Source organism: Grampus griseus (genome assembly GCF_964374135.1).
Source record: "Grampus griseus genome assembly, chromosome: 13".
Lineage (NCBI taxonomy): Eukaryota > Metazoa > Chordata > Mammalia > Artiodactyla > Delphinidae > Grampus > Grampus griseus.
This window is the reverse complement of record NC_139007.1, coordinates 60,868,227-60,885,529: the sequence shown is the minus strand read 5'-3', so window position 1 is coordinate 60,885,529 and position 17,303 is coordinate 60,868,227. Positions and strand designations below refer to the sequence as shown.

At 42.6% G+C, this 17,303-nt stretch overlaps 1 protein-coding gene across 8 annotated transcripts in view; it reads right to left on the bottom strand.

Moving 5' to 3' along the window:
* The window catches only part of MYB (MYB proto-oncogene, transcription factor), a gene marked incomplete at both ends in the record, with an annotated part of 33,693 nt that extends 17,426 nt beyond the window's left edge, over window positions 1-16,267 (bottom strand). For 2 of the 8 annotated variants that reach the window (XM_082668986.1, XM_082668989.1), the window contains 9 exons: window positions 2,069-2,323; window positions 3,632-3,736; window positions 4,177-4,257; window positions 5,594-5,828; window positions 7,540-7,760; window positions 8,007-8,099; window positions 9,603-9,674; window positions 11,704-11,821; window positions 16,245-16,267. In XM_082668986.1, coding sequence (XP_082525112.1) covers window positions 2,069-2,323; window positions 3,632-3,736; window positions 4,177-4,257; window positions 5,594-5,828; window positions 7,540-7,760; window positions 8,007-8,099; window positions 9,603-9,674; window positions 11,704-11,821; window positions 16,245-16,267 — 1,203 coding nt within the window. Of the gene's footprint in view, window positions 1-799; window positions 1,163-2,068; window positions 2,324-3,631; window positions 3,737-4,176; window positions 4,258-5,593; window positions 5,829-7,539; window positions 7,761-8,006; window positions 8,100-9,602; window positions 9,675-11,703; window positions 11,822-16,244 lie in introns of all 8 variants that reach the window. The other 6 variants (XM_082668983.1, XM_082668985.1, XM_082668984.1 and 3 more) reach the window with 6 other exon arrangements.
* Window positions 16,268-17,303: the final 1,036 nt, after the last annotated feature.

Below are 17,303 nucleotides of genomic sequence, written 5' to 3'. Positions count from 1 at the left end.
ACAAGCAAAAAAAGAAGATCTTTTTTTAGTGGGCATATCATTTGCTCATACCTAAGTTGTTCTTATAACAGACTCAACAGGCATAATTGGAAAAATGTTTTAAAGTGCCAAATTATCCTTTAGCTTCAATTATTTTCATAATTAAGGAACACAAGTCTTTGATAAAAATTATAATTTCCATGCCTTAAAAAAGCTGTATGAAATAAGAACATTCATTGGCAAAAACTGCCAATAAAATATTATGGCACGACTCAGAAGAGCCAATGTTGAGAAATTGAAATTAAAACATACGTTGTTTTTCTTAAGCATTTGTTCCTCATTTTCTCCCAAAACTTTTTCACTTAAAGATGGACTGGAACCTTTAAATTTTCTCGTTGCAGCTCAAATGTTATCTAAACATAATTTGGTTCCCTCCTCCCCTGGGTCAGTGAATCACATAACAATAAGTGAACAAAGAGGCAGAAAATCTGTTAAAGTTTTTAAAGGGATGGGAGAAGAGGAAGGAGTAGAAACGTTAAACTCTAGTGTTGAAGGAAATAAAAGCACATCCCAGGCAACTAACTCTCTTTAGAATCACCAAAAAGTCAGAGAGAGAATTATGACAAAATCATCAGTCCATCTACAGATAGCCTACACTCTGGGAGGCAGTATGACTTAGCAACAGCCAGAGGCAACAACGGAATGAAATCAGTGAAGACAACAGTAATGAGTCATTTGTTCCAAAGGATTAGTTTCTAGATTATTAAGGGTCAGGTGTCTGCTGAAAATTAGTAACAGCTGTGCAGAAATTGTGCTCTACCTGCGAGGGGGAGAAAGGTAGGCTTTTGACAAGGGAACGCTTGGGAGTTGAACTGCTGACGTCAGCAAATATCAAGGAACTAGAGTGTCCAGTGGCTATGGGGCTGGCTTGGCCCCGCTTTTTTCGAAGGATGACCCGTGGAATTGTGCTGGGCCTCGCAGGAGGGAAGGGCTTGGGCAGGTCAAGTGAACCCTCACTCAACTTGCGTTTGTTCGCCCTCTTGCTAGGCTCTCCTGCAGGCCTATTCACATTGCCCTCTCTTTGCTGAAGCTGGAGGGCTTTGCCTGCGTGGTGTTGGCTAGGTGAAAAAGCTGCTTCTTCAAAGAATTCAAAACTGCTGAGATCACCCCACGATGAAGGATCCTGAAACAATGTGGGAGGCACAGAACTTTGAGACAGTGTGTGCATGATGTGTGCCATCACCTGAAACACAGCACTGAGAAAGAGATGCTGAACGCAAAGAAAACACCTGGCCCACTTGCTTGACCTCCTGAGAAACAGCTTCGGGATGAACAGTTGTTCTGGTACACTGCATGGTGCGTCTGCCATGCTGCCTCAAGGCTGGCCCTACCCTGGTGCTGCAGGGACCTCCTGGCACTCTATCATTTGCATGCAGTTCAAAGCAAAAAGAAGACTTTTTGATAGCACATTTTGGCAATGTTCATCCTCTGTCTGATGGGGGATGCAGTAAATGCTTTTTAACCAACCGGGAAACAAAGGAAATGAATTGAGTGTCTGCTTTTGTGGTACTGAATTCAAGTTTGTTTCACCAGAGATGGTTTGTCTCAGTGAATCCGTTGGGACTGGTAATCAATGTTTTGTGGAGAAAGCCATGCGCCAACAAATTAACATATTACCAATTCACATATATTGAAAGATGGCTTTAAGCTCCGAGTGAACATAATTCTTAATGTGCTATCCAAAAGCAAAGCACAATTTTAGGGAAACACAAAGGAGTAAACAAAGTACAAAAAAACAAGTTTAAAATAATCCAAATATCATTCCTATTACCCAAGCTCTACTTATAGGTCATTAACTTTACTATTTTTAAAAATATGCATTTTGAAGGAAATATGTGAAAAGCTACCTTTATATCTGGGTAGCCTAAGAAATCAGATATTGAAAAAATATATACACAGAAACTAAAGTCATACGTTTACGTTAACATATGCTAGTAACATGATATTCGCCATAGAAAATGGCAACAATTTGAGGAGTTTCCTAATCCCCCTTCCAAAAACATTAGCTTGCCTTAAAAATTCTACTTACAGAATCTATAAATTGAAGTGTTTCTGCAAATTCTAAGAGGTTCTTAACATTGTCCAGAATGGTGCCTTGGTGGACGATCATGCACCTGGCTGGAGAGGCGCTTTCTTCAGGTAGGGAACCAGGATCCACCGGCAGAGATGGAGTGGAGTGGTGGTCTTCCAAACAGGAAACAGGTGCACTGTCTCCATGAGGTCTGGTGTGGTCGGCAATGGTGGTGCTGTGCCACCCAGGGTAGCTGCATGTGTGGTTCTGTGTCTAAGGAGGGGGTGGGGGAATAAAGAAAAAGCGGGGAGGAAAAAGGGAGAAGGAACTTAGCAATGAAGTTGCACAAGGTATCAGATGCTGTTAGAGGAAAGATAAAAGTTGTTGCATCATCCAAAACTTGCGCCTATGAGACAGTTGTCAAGATGTTTCCTTCTGTCAATGCAAGACCCTGCTTTTTAATAATGGTATAGCCTGTCATCTATAGGATTACCTTCACTGTCATCATTTTGTTAAAACTGAAAATAGAGGGATTATGTTACCAAGTACAACTCTCACATGGAACGTCTTAAAAATCTACTTTAACATAATTTCCAATAGGATCATAAAGGTTTGCTGCAAATTAAGAAGTGGGCTATTCTCATTCTAACCTACAAAAAGGCTGGAGGATTCAAGAGTTAGAGCTGCTTTTATTTGCATATATTCTTGTGGCTTCTACTCCTTTTTTAATGCTACAGATTGCACTGATGCAGTGAAGGGCTGCCAAATCAACGTGGTTAGGAAAGCAGAAGAGCAAATTAACAGAAGTCTCCTTTCAGCATGACCATGCAACAGGAGAAATTGCAAAACATTAACTAAAGTTAAAAAGTGGTCGAACTATCATATGCACATAATCATTTTATTATTTAACCAAAAAGAAATCTACTCCTCAGAATACCTACTGGGTATCCCATCTTTCATTCTCTTTGTTGGTTAATTACATACGTTACAAAGTGCAAGCTGCTTTCCCAGTTTGCTGCCCAAACACTAGAAAAGATGTCAGAATTCAGTAATGGTCCACACAGCTTTTGTGTGTGCAAACAAAAGAGAGACATTTATGTTGCTTATGGAGAGATTTAATATATATCTTTTTTTACATGTATATACTGGACATACATCAAATCATATTTGAAATTATAAAGTACGAAAATCTAGCTTAAAAGAATAATAGAAAAAATCGAATGAATAGGCACCCGACAGATACACAGATTTGTAAAAAAAAAAAATTGCAAATTTTCATTTTTTCTCTGCCAGTCTTTGAATTGATTACAGTCCTTCTGAAGAAAAGAAAAATCAAGAATGAGAATCACAAATGGATATTGAGTTTCTATGGCAACACAAAAGGACTACTTCCAACTTAGTCAACACACATCGTGATACCAACTGCATTTTATTACAAGCAACCTCTAGTGTTTAAACATTGTTAGTGGATATACAGAGTCTTGATTAGTGTGATATTTAGAAGATAAGGGAAAAGATACAGAAGAGCGCTGGGGTCAAGCGTTATCCCCCGCCCAGATCAAGTAGGCAGTGACATCTTACTGGAAGTGCCTGCTGTCCTTTGAGTTCATTCTCAGTTGACATTAGAAGCAACTCTAGCTCCTTTATTCGCTTTTCTTTCTCAGGGTCTTCATCGTTATAGTGTCTCTGAAATTAAAAGTTAAGGGAGAGAAAAAGACAAAGATCTGGTGGGAAAGTGTAAATACAATGATCGTGGCCCGAGGTTCACGAGGGACCACACAGAACCCAAAGAGCCCTGGCGTGGAACAAACGCCAACGGAATCTGGCCACTGTAGAAATCTCTGAATGTTATCCCAGACATAAGGGAGGGATGTGAAACCTGAGGCTAGAGGAGATGCTGACGGAGGGATTGTTTCAACTTCTAACATCAGAGAACCTGAGAATTCTGGCACTAATTCACTCCGAAAGTGTAGCTTGCTGGCCAGAGCTCTGCCCACCTCCCCACGGCCCCCATTTCTTTTAACTTCAGTGGATCAGGTGCAAATAATCGTTGGGATGAAAGAAACAGAACTGTGCCTTGAGTAGCTAATGAGTTTCTTCATGAAATGATCTGAAAATGGGCTTACCTGAATGGCTGCAGCAGCTGGCTGAGGGACATTGACTATATTTACATGTAACGCTACAGGATATGGGACGTGACTGGAGACCTACATCAAAAAGGCAAAACATATATACACTAATATGTATAAAATAGATAACTAATAAGAGCCTGCTGTATAAAAAATAAATAAAATTAAATTTTAAAAAAAGGCAAAACAAACAAAGGCCGAGACATTCATGGTTACATGTGCTTCAGGGGACTTGTTGGCTTCCTGAAGTTTTGCTCTAGGACTAAGGAAAACAAACAAACAAACACTTTTCTGATAAAGTTCACAAAGCAAAATAAATAAATAAAACCCAACTCCAATTTGAAATTTTAGCCAAGCCTTTAATAATTGTTAAAGAGCTAAAGCAACAGAGCGAAAGAAATTTAAGGTGCTCATCGATCCTGATAGGAAGTATTCCTTAGAGTGAAACAGAAAGAAAAATATAATCTAAAGTACATTCACGAGTGTATGAAAGTTTTGATGGTAAAAACGGATGGCACTAGCTGTTTATAAATAAAAATATGTTCCTGTGAACTATTATGAGCTTTAGGAAAGAGTATAGCACCTCTTAAGATAGTTCATTCACCTGAGACCAGTCAGGAAGGTCTGTAGTCAAATATATGGAACAGACAGAGAAGAGTAAAAGCTACTAATATGTTTTGCATAGAATTTGCTTATGAGCTCTGAATTCTTGGATAAGTTTCACCATTTATTATTGCTGATTTTAAGATTCAAGTTTCTTGATTTTTTTCTCTTTATTCTTCTTTTCCCACCCATTTTGAAGATTTTTGTCCATAAATATAAATATCAAGAAATGAAGAAAGAATCACACCGATTCAAAGGAAGACAAAAGATGTCAGATGTCAGTCACAAAACTGCTCCTGATTCACAGTAAGAAGGTAAACACTTACTGAATGAATAAATTAAGATACTTCAGCTAGATCACCACCAGAATTGAACTTACAATTATCTGTTAAATTTCAGGGTCAAACTATTTCCTCTTTAAATGTAATATTACATTCACTTTTCATTTGAGCAGAGAAAAGTATTAGATACAACTGCATCTCCATACCCCCATTCTTCTTCAGCAGTACCTTGATAAGTAAATTTGCATCCAAAAGCTAACTTCCCAAATTAGATTCGAAGCAGCAAGTTAGAATCAAACAACTTGGGTTTTAGTCTGTACTATCTCTATGAGCTGTGTAACCCTGGACAGATCACTTAACATCCTCATTTCTGGATCCGTATCAGGGCTAACAACACCTACCCCTCTCGATTGATCGTGATCATGGTCATGTTCATGAAAGCTGAGAAGTATGCACCTGAAAGGTATCATTATTACCTGGAGCTAAAATAACATCTCTCTCATTAAACTAAATTCTGAGGAATGGCTTACGTTTTGTGCTTCAGAAACGTGGTAATAGGAATAGTCATTGTTAACTGAGGGCTGGCCAGTTGGAGGGAGTTGAGCTGAAGGTAGAGCATGGGCAAAACCCATCAAATGGCTGTTCTTCTGAAAACTTGTGGCCACTGGTGGCTGGCTGGCTTTAGAAGACTCCTGCAGATAACCTTCCTGCTCGACCTTGCGACGCATGGTAGAATTCCAGTGGTTCTTGATAGCATTATCAGTTCTGCACAGAAATATATCACATACACATTTTACAAACAAAAATTTCAATTCAGATTACAGTTAATTGACAGAAAACTGTTTCTAACAGAGACCCTTTCTTTTGGTCCACTACGAGTGTTTCTTTCCTTTTAATCGTTTCTGTCTTCTCTGCCTCCTAAAAATCATGCTTCCACTATCACCTAATTAAAAATTGATAGGTTTCTCTAAATTACATAATATGGAACTTATATAGTTTTCTATAAATGCTGAAATCTTTTAGCCATTTTGTTTCCTTGTTAAGAATATTTCCAATAAAACACCCTTCATGTTTATTCTGATTGTGATACAAGACTCTAATACAACTTAAAGTTCTGGCTGTTCTAGAAAATTACTCCTTTGAGCGTGGCTTAGCAGGGCCTACACATCACAACAGGCACTCAGTAAAGTTTGGTGAGCAATAATGACGTTGCTGCCCTCTCAGCGTCTACTCTTTATCTAGAATAGCACTAGCCAGAGATTTTGAGTAAAAAAAATGCCCACCTTTTGAAAACTACCTCAAATGGTTCCATAACCAGGCAAATGGAACCACAACCAGAGGCGAAAATGCAAAATGGGATCCCGAAGGGAAAGAGGCTAACTCCCCAATATATTTTCAAACTGCAAAGCATTTTTACTAAGGTTTTTCAATTCTCAGGAAAACAGTTTCTCAATTCAAAAAAACGGTTTTAAGCCTCCCTTTTACTATTTCGATGGGGGTGGGGGAATGTATGCTAAAGAAAGAGGAAGTTCAATTGCCCCTTAAATTTTTGGAAGAATCAACAGCATATCCTTTCAGACCATATGGGAGAAAAGGCCTCCTTTTATCAACCTCTTGAATTCTCTAAGCTTATACTGAACCAGGAGGGAGGAAATGTTTCAGAACATCACAAGAGAACACTGCATAGACCATGAGAGCCACAGCCTTCTTTGAAATGACCCTTTCTCCACTTTGGGGTTATGAAGCTCAAGAATAAAAATATTTAAAATGTTTCCTATCCTACAATATTTTAATGTAAGATTTATAATTAGTATCTTCCAAACTAAATGACATCCGTTATAAACTGTTTAAATGGGGAAAGTGGGACAAAAATGAGCTTCCATAGATATCCCTCATAATGAGGTCATTTTCGTGCTTTGTTCATTAAAAAGAAAGCTTAACAATGACATTATTTAAAAACCTGGAAGCAGTATGATAATTCTAGAAATACAATCTTTCTTTATTCCAAAGAAAAAATTAAGCCAAGTGGTATAATGAAATGAACATGGTATCAGGAAAATGGTAGCCAAATTCCTTCTGGTCACTTAACCAGCTGTGTGAACTCAGACCAAAGACAAACTGTCTACCCTTGGTTTGCTTCTATGTGTTTAGAGTTTCGTAGTTTACAAAGTGCTCTGACATTTGTTTTACTTGATACTAGCATTGGGCCTACGAAGTAGGTTATACCCCGTTTTGCAAATGGGGCAACTGAGGCTGAGGAAAGTTGGCCCAAGGTCACTGTTGGGTGGATTCTGGAAGTCCTCAACCAGGTAAACTCTAAGATCTCTTCCAGTTGTAAAAGCTATGGATCTAGTTTATCTTGTGAAACATTTACCGTCGATAAAATGTAATTCACTCACCATACATTTTAAAGCAGAATGTTCAATACCCACTCCCTCATTCTTCCCAATCAATATATTTTTTGACATATTATTACCGTCCAGGCAGTAGCTTTGCGATTTCTGCCCATCTGTTCCCCAGTCTCTTGTGTGCCTGGTAAATAATTCTGTCTTCCTCTTCTGTCCAGGAGGTTTTCTTAACTTCTGGATTCAAGTGGTTATGCCACCTCTCCCTACATTGTTTTCCAATTCTCCCCTTTAAGTGCTTGGCAATAACAGACCAACGTTTCGGACCGTATTTCTGTACAAGCTCTATCACCTTCAGATAAACACACAAAAATAACCTATGTTTTAATGTTATGTAATGAGTCAGTGTAATCATTCTTCATGTTACAAGATCTTTAGAAAATTTCTAAAAATCCTCTTTCATTCATGGGAAATATGGGAATGGAGTCCTCTGCTTCCTGTTTGCACACTTTACCTGTTTCTTCAAGTTGGGAAACAGTCAACAATGTTGGGGAATATTCATAATTGTGATTCACACACCAACGGAGAAAGAACTTACTCTCTGATCTTCTTCTTTGGTCCAAGGACCCTTGATAAGCTCAGGGTTTAGTACTTTCTGCCATCGGTGCTGGCACTGCACATCTGTTCGATTCTAGGCAAATAAGATAAAGTGTGCACTGTCATACAGATACGATGTGATAAGCACATGAAGACTGCTGTAATAAAAATCACACACGGACAATATGCAGTGAAAACATTCAAGAACATAGTTTAGGGCATATCTGGAGAGCCCATTACTTACAGCTAAAGAACATACAAAGAATATATCAAAGTTGCATCTAAAATTAGAAGCTCTGCATCCTCAGGGAAATAGTCCTGCCATGTGAACTAAAGGATCATCGTACTGTATACCTGGTTGTCAATTTAACTTAACCTTAACCTCAGTGTATTGCATTTGGAAGTACCCACATGGATTAGGACTTCTTAGCGATTCCATATTGATGTTGGACTTCTATGGAAACCCACTCTAAATGACTCAAGTTTGATTCCCATTCAAACTAAGAGATGTGCTTCAATTTAGGACCACAAGTGTTAATATTGTGGAAAGAACAAAGGTGAATAAAGATAGGCCCTGTTTTATAAGAGTTTATAGTCTTGTAAGAAGTAAAAGACAAATATATAATTAACTAACAGAGGGCAGAATTTGATTCATATGCAAGAAGAGACCAAAGTAAAATGATATTGGGGTGGAAAAAGGAGCATCTTCTGAGGAGGAGAAGTTACGTTTCCTTAGAAGGAGTACAGAAAAGCTCTTGGCATGGACTTTGAAGGATGGCTAGAACATTTTAGGAGGTGGCATCACCAGGGACAAAAGCCCTCAGGAGGGAAAGCAGAAATGAATTCAACCAAACCTGCTTACAGAGGGGAAGTAGGAAACAGAACTGGGGCTGTAAGTTGAGGCATATGGGAAGGCCCTCATGTGCCAGGCAGTTTACCTGATGTGTGAGACTCGAAGTTACTGTTGCTAGTTTTGAAAAGTAAAGTACAGCTGCATTTTATGAAGCTCCATCTGTCAGTGGTGTCTGGAATGTATGGGAAAGTGGAAAGCTACAAGTAGGAAAGCCAGTTATGAAGGCAATGCAATCGGCCAGAGAAGAGGGAAAGGGGCCGAACATACGGAACGGTGAGAAGAATAAACAAAGGAATCCCAGATTCCTTAATCCTCGCTTGATTGTAGGGGATGGGGGAGTATGAGAAGTCTAAAAGAACGCCAAAATTTTAAACCAGGGTACCAAAATTATGGCTATTGAAAAAATAGGAAATTTAAAAGAAGCTGACTTGGGGGAAGTACCATGAGTTTAGTCATCTACCATACAACAAATCATCAAAATGCTAATTTATATTATTCTAAAAAATTAAAAGATAAAATAAGAAGCAAACGTTTAAAATACATTGTAAAAATCCTTTAAAAATATATTTAGAAATTTTAATTATATGCATTACAAAAGAAATATAAGTTACAGATAAGGCATTTCTCCCTTACTTCTTATATACAAGCAAATATGTAATGTCTTAATATCATCTCCTACAATATCTTATTTAAATCTTTGGGAGAAGATTTCCTTTTACAGAAAGAAAAAAATTACTAACTCACCGGGAGATAATTGGCAATAACTTTCCAGTCATCTGTTCCATTCTGTTCCACCAGCTTCTTTAGTTTTTCATCCTAAGACATTTAAAGGTAATCCTAGGATATCAGTCATTTACTGTACAACTCTATTCAAGTTAGAGTTAAAGGGGAACCAACCCCTCACCAAAAAAAATCTCTCAAAAATAACCAAATTCAACAAATATTAAGGTGATATACTGGTTTACAGCATAGATTTATTTAGAGTCAGACAGACCAGAGTTTGAATCTTAACTCAGCTACTGATTAGCTGTATAAACCTGGGTATATCATTTTGCTTTTCTGGACATTAGTATTGTCATCTGTACAATGGAAACGATGATGTCAGCAGGGTTATTTGGGGATTATATGAGTTAATTACGCAAAACTTTAGCACAATGCCTGGCGCATTGAATGTTTAACATATGGTAACTTTTAAAATTTTACTTTGTGGGAAAAAAGTAATGAACGCCAGTGTTTGACGTAAGAGACATTGAACTATGGCAATAGATAGACTCTCAGTAAGAAATAGTTCAAGCTCTAGTCTAACATTTAGTAAGTTCAACCTCTTTCATATAAAAAAATGTAAGATCACTTTTCTTAATTACACTCGAAGGCATGTATGATGTAAGAAAATCATTCAGCTTTTGTATCAATGTGTTGACAATTTAAATGAGACCAAACTTATTAGAACACAGAAGACGCTAAACGTCAGGGTGAACTCTTTCAGTTCACAAGTGTCTTTCTAAACATGTTCAAGCAAAAGAGAATCCTCATGTTTCTGCAAAGGTAACTTTCACACACAATGTGAGTCCTCGCTATGACACAGTCACAGCAATTAGGAAACCAGTGTTACAAACAGAACTTCTAAATCGCTGAGAATCACCCAAGTGCACAATTTCCATAGGTAAATTATGGATTTCCTATGGACCTCACTGGAAATCCCGTCTGCCTGTCAATGAGAGTTCTGGTTTAAGTGAAGGAGGACAGGATGAAACCGAAGAAGAGTCAATACCATTTATTCTAACATGAAATCTTCTACAATTGGTAGCAAAAATTTTTTAAAGAACTTGGAAGAAAAAAGCAACTTTTCTCTTACATTAATAATTTTGCCTCCTAAGCATTTTTCCATTCCCATAGAGATCAAGATTTGGTAAGCTAGCAGACAAACAGAGGTGAGAAGGAGACATACCTCCATCCATTTTTGAATGCTTTCAGAACAGACATCCACATATATTCCTCTGTGTAATATTATATATCAAGAATGTTAAATGAACCCATTATAACAAGACAAGTTCTGTGAGTGTTTTGCTTTATTCTTTTGTTTTGTTTTTGGAAATAGCAATTCATTCATTTGTTCAGGGAACATCTGTTAATATTCCACTTTGTGGCAATCGATTCTGGGTTCAGGGAACACAAAAATGAATAGACGTTTAGCTCTGCCCTCAGCAGACTTACAGTCTACTGGGCGGGGGGGCATATACATTACAGCAACAATAAATAAGAACATGTATGTATCCATTGGTTGGAGGACGAATCCAACCTGTCTGGGGAAGCCAAGGATGGCTTCACAGAAGAAGTGATGTCTTCACAAGTGATGAAGAAGTAGTAAGGGGCTTCCCTGGTGGCGCAGCGGTTGAGAGTCTGCCTGCCGATGCAGGGGACACGGATTTGTGCCCCGGCCCGGGAAGATCCCACATGCCGCGGAGCGGCTGGGCCCGTGAGCCATGGCCGCTGAGCCTGCGCGTCCGGAGCCTGTGCTCCGCAGCGGGAGAGGCCACAACAGTGAGAGGCCCGAGAACCCCCAAAAAAAAAGAAGTAGTAAGAATTTGTGGGGCAAAGGGACAAGAACAGAATAGGCAGAAGGAAACACAGATAAAACAAAGTGAGGAGGGGACCTTCAAACAACTGCAAAAAGTTTGGAAAAGGATGGTATAGTGTCCATGTGGGGGAGTGGTGAGGCAGGCTAGGATAAGAGTCAGAGAGCCCGCTAAGGAGTTTGAACATCTGTAGTTTAGCTGAAATTTTGTCCTTTATAAATGGATGCACTCTAGGTTTTTCCCCATGTTTTGATTACGTGATTAGTTACCTCTTCCCTGGTCCACCTAGTTTTCCCCAAGTGACGCTTTCCAGACTTGGGAAGCAGCCCATCATAATCATGGTCACACATCTCAATGTCTTCATCATCCTCGTCACTACTGTAGATGCTGCAGAAATAAAAATGGGCAGATGTGGACTGAAACAAGAGGATTCAAACGACTGGATTACAAAACTTACACCAAAACTCCTCAACAATCTTTTCAAAGGTTACGAAGATAAAACTTTGAAAACTTGCATAACGAGACTGTTTTTGGCACTCTGTTGCTCTAGGATTGTAAACTGGTTCTGCTGTTATTGGTATCCACAGATACGGCAAAGGACCTGGTACTTTCTATTGCTCTGCGTGTTTAAACCTGCTGTTAATGTTAGACCAGTGACAAGTTACACAATTGGCAACCTTCCAACCAATGAAGGTTTAAGTTTAAAACTTAATGTTAAGGACAATAAAAGGAACGAGAGCCCATGTCCTTTACATAAGTACACTCGCAAAACCTTTGGTATACGTCCCATCATTTAAGTAATATTTCCCAAATACAATTAAAAAAACCTCAATTATGTTATCCTAATGGGACTGGTGTTTTATTAAGAGAAAAAAATTCAAGAAGTAATGCACCCAACAATGTAATTATAGTCATCCCTTAAAGATTAGAAGATTAAGAGAATCTAAAAGGAAAGGATTTAAAAACCTGACAAAGGATAAATGATCAAGTGATCAAACTGCTTTGTAGATAACATTAATACCAAACAGTTCAAAACTCCAGGCCAGGTTGATCCAACTTGTGGCCACGTTTACAATCCTCAGTTTCCAGAGTAACCAAGTGAATAATTAGGCCACATGATAGTCAGAATCTTACTCATGTTTTTTCTACCTCTGACTGAATGGTTTTTGAAAGATCTTAAAATGTACCTAATTCAAAACTGAGGGATTCCCCCAGGTGGGTTTAAAAGGAACCCATTACTGTTTTCAAAAGAGTTTTTTCTTTTACCTACTTGACCAAAACTATAAATTTTGATGACTTTTGAAGTAACTTTATACGTAATGTTTATTAATGGATAGGTGAGAGTCATTTTACAGCAAGTTTACTTTTAGTTATAATTTTACTTATAAAACTTAAGATATGAGGAAAAATTATACTATCTTTAAAAATTTACTAAAATTTATAATTGTAATATTGAGAATTCCATCAAACTAAGAGCGATAAAAATAATGATATAAAGCAATATCATAATGCAGATCATTATTCTAAAAGGAAAATGTATGTTCATATCAGGTTTTGTCTTCCAAAAGTAACTTACAAGTATATATTACCCATCCCTTACCAGCAAGCAAAAATGCTTACCCAAAATCCTGAATTTGAGGTTCTTATAATTTAAAACTATTATTTTGGGAAAGAATCTGAAGGTCCAGGATGCATAGCGATAAGTAGGATGTTATCCAAACTTAAAACGCCACCACAAAAAAGACCACTAAACTGTGTTTATAATCTATAACCATCTTTCACTTAGTACCTATCCTTTTAAACAAGAGCCTGATCCTGTTTCACACTGTCAACAAGGGGCTCTAAACCAACTTCTGATTAAAAATTACAGTAGTTTCCCTTTAATAAAAAGCACAAGCATCATAAGGTGGAAAAAAAAAAGTTATAATCCTAGAGCTTTTGAAAGGTTCATAGGGAACTCCTTGGAAAGCCCCCCAAGTGAGGTGGCACCCTTGTGAAATATCAGGGATACCAAGAAAACCAGAGTAATCTGAAAGTGGAGTCATAGATTCAACTGAATTCAACTTTGGGGGTTTGGGTGGATCTGGAGATCACGTTTTCAGAACTGAGGACTATATATTTTTTTCAGGTTTTTATTAGTTATCTATTCTATACATACTAGTGTATATATGTCAGTCTCAATCTCCCAATTCATCCCTCCACCACCTCCCCCTTTCCCTCCCTTGGTGTGAGGACTAGGTTTTCCAAATCAGTAATTGGACACCACTGTCTGGGCAACAGATCAACACTCAGGAATAAGCAACAAATTCAGCTGCCCATAGGGGGCAGCCTACACCAGGTGAGAGAGAATAGACATCAAACAGGACTAGGGTTCTGGAGGCAAAGGTGCTAGTTCTGCCTCCACCTAGCTGCGTGACTTGGACAAATCACTTCCTCTCTCTCACGACCTCAGTTGCTCGCCTATACAAAGGGCTTGGATTTTACTTGTAAGGTATTTTCCAGGGCTAATAAGGGATAATTCCACATCTTCCATGACTCTTAAAAATTAAGCAGAAATGTGCAAAATCAGAGATGTGCAAAAGCAAAGTCTCGGGGAAAACTTGGTGTGCAACTTCCGCAGGTCCTGAAGAGGCCATGAGGGGAGCAGGGCGAGCCCAGGGCTGCTCACACTGTCAGCTCCTGGGTCCATCAGCAGGCTAGGCGCGGGTCTCGCCTTTGAGCTTTGCATGAGATTTCCTCGTTCTAAATTGTCCGGGTCGTCTAAGCATGATTAATTTCTACTAAGGACCTGAAATAACTTTTCCTTTATCTGCTCTGAGAAGATCTCAGACCCAACAGTCAGAAGACTCTCAAAGGCTGATTTCAAGCTTGATGCACCCGACTCCCCACCTGCTAGACCTGGTGTGGTTACAAGAGTACGACTATGAATATTACATTCTGTCAAGGAAACAAACCGTGCAAAGAAACGAAAAAGAAAAGAAGTGTTGGGGGTTGGGAAAAGGGAGGGGAGCGGGAGGAAGTGCCTTGTGGCCGCTACTGTGATTCTAGAAACAGGGTTCAGACTCATTTCGCTGACCTGGTTAATAATCCCTGCCGAGTTGACGTTCGCCTTGCAAGAAACGGCTTCGAGCCCGCAGCCGGGTTTCTCTTCCCCCTGAAGCAGGTTCAAGGCTCCCGCCCCTCCTGGCCGCCTCCCCTCTCTGCTACCTGGGAGCCACAGGGAACCTGCGCGGCCCCGCCCCGCGGGGACAGTCGAGAACTCGGGGCGCGGAGCCTCCCCCGCGCCTCCTCCCAGCACCCCTTCCCAGCTCCCTCCTTCTCCTATTCCTCCTAGTTTCCGCTCTCGAAAAAATAGGTGACCTCCGTTGCTCTACTGTTAAGTCCCAAGGGCGAAGGTGAAACCACTTAAGGGGCAGCACCCCTGCCCCGCGCGGCCGGGCCCTGGACGAAGCTTAGGGAGCCAGCGGCCCCCCAAGTCGCCTCCCTTTTTCTCCGGCACCCGGCCATGCCTTGGTGCCGCTCCCCGCCCGGCCAGGCCCGGCCGAGGGTGCTGCAGCGGGGCCCACACCCACGCTCTTTGCAACTTCCTAGCTCTGCAAGAGGACCCGTGATCGCTGATTCGAAAACAAATAAGTAAAAGAAAATCAGAAAACCCGAGGAAAAGAGGGTGGGTTTACTTTGCCTCCGGGGACTTTTTCCCAAAACCTCCTGGCGAGGGTCCGTCCCGTCTCCCCTCCTCCGACAGGGCGACCTGAGGCTGCAGAGCTGGGCGCGGGGAGGAACGGCGACCTCGGCCGGGTCCACGTGCGCGCGCCGCGCCGGGACCTCTTGCACAGGGGAAGAGCTCCGGGGGATTGCGTCCCGGTTGCGCGGCAGCGGCCTTGAGTGCTGCCCGCCTCAGTCCCTTTCCGTTGAGTGGCAACCGTGACGGCCGCCGAGCGAGCGACTACACCCGGCCACCCGCAGGGAGCTCCGGCGCGTCCAGTCCGGGAAGTCCAGAGACTGGTGGAAGCGGGAGCTTCAGCAAGTGACAGTTCGGACCAGTCTTTTCCTCCTCCGCTCCCTATTCCCCTCCTTCCGGCCGAAATGTAAGGGCACTTCATTCAAGATACCCGGCGAGCCTCCCCAAGTGCGGTTGACATGTGCGTCGCGGGTGCGTGGGAGCGGGTGTGCAATGTTTGCTTTAGAAGTAAAAGCCTCGCAGAGAATAATGATTAGAACCTTCAAAACCAGGGCTTAAAACAATTTGCAGATGTAGAGACCCTTTCCTCCCCTACAATCTTCTTTCCAGCCGCCTGTCAGCTGACACTCTTCTTCGCCTCCATAAAGAATGAATGAAATTTACATGAACTACCTGCAGCTACTATACAATCCGGCATTTTCCCTATATCTGCCATATGCTCTGCACTTCCAAGTCCAAACATATCGCAATGCATCCAGCAATTACGCTGCGACTCCCTCGCCGACATCCGCGGCATCAAGCCAGGGACCTAGTGGGCTCCCCGGGAATGGTGGGCACCGCTCTGCCCCCGGCTGGAACGTGCTTTTTTCCCCCTAGAGAGAACGTACCCCCGTGCAACTTGCAAAATGAGCCGCAGGGAGTGCTTCCCAACGTCCTAATGCGTTTCTCGCATAGGCTCTTCCATTCATCAGTCCCTCGAGCGGCTTCTGCTGCCAAGGCAGGGGCTCTAGGTCCTCGCAGGATCTGACAGCCCCGCAGAAGATCCGGGAACCATTTCCCACCTGCTCTCCCGGCGCCTGGCGCCCAGCGCGCCCCCGCCCGCGGCCGCCCGCCCGGGATCCCCGTTACCTGTGCCGGGGTCTCCGGGCCATGGCGCGGCGGGCGCGGGGCTCCGCTGGGAGCCGCGGGAACCGCACTGGGCTGCCGCCTCCCGCTGCCCGCCGCCTGCCTGCGTCCCTCCCCGACTGCGCAGTGGCGCTCCGCACCGCCGGGGCGAAGTTTCTCAGGAGAAAGAGGAGGAGGAGGAGGAGGAGGTCGCGGAGGAGGAGAAGGAGGAGGAGGAAACAGGTTGATATTAAAGTGTAAACTCTGTAAACAGAGATGCCATCAAACAAAGAGCTTTGGACACTCCCCCTCCCGCCAAATCTGGCGCCCCTGCAGTGCGCACGCGCCCTGTCCACCGCCTCCGCGGTAGCCTTGTCTGCCGCCCGCCGGGCTGCCCGGCCGGCGGGGCCGCCGCTCCCCTTCGGCTCTCGCGCCGCCGAGCTGCTCCTGGCGCGCTGCGAGGCCCAGGCGGCGCGCGGGCGGATAGCCCGGGGCCAGGGAGGGGCGGCCGGGGGCCGCGGCGGCGCCCTTTCCTGAGCAAAACCCGCTCCGCGGCATGGGCCGCGCGGGGCCGCGCGACGTCCCACTGATGCCTCCTCCCCTCCTTTTCGGTGGCCGCACCGCCGTCGCCCCACTCGGCTTGCTCCTGGGCACCCGAACCGAGCTCGCCGGGCTCTGCCTCACTGTCGCAGAGGCGGCAAGGGGGGTGGGGGTGGGGGTGGGGGACTCCGGCATTTGAGATTGGATTTTCTGCAGGGTTTAAAACTCAGCTCCCTGGCGATGGGGCAATGTTGGATTGGGGGATAGGTAGTAGGGGATGGGAGCATACGTTTGCATAGAATGTTTGGCTATGTTTTTGTTTTTGTTTTTTTTTAAATAAAGATCATGTCTAATTTAACTTGATGACCAAAGACACTTAAGTACGAGTGGGGCTGGAGCTATCACCGCTCACACATGGCGCACCCCGGCGGAGCTTTCACTCTCCACCCAGATCCTGGAGCCAACACGCCACCTTCGCATTGTCACATGCCTTCATTCTCACCGGGGCACACGCCCGGCCCCACCCACCCTGCCCGGCCCAGG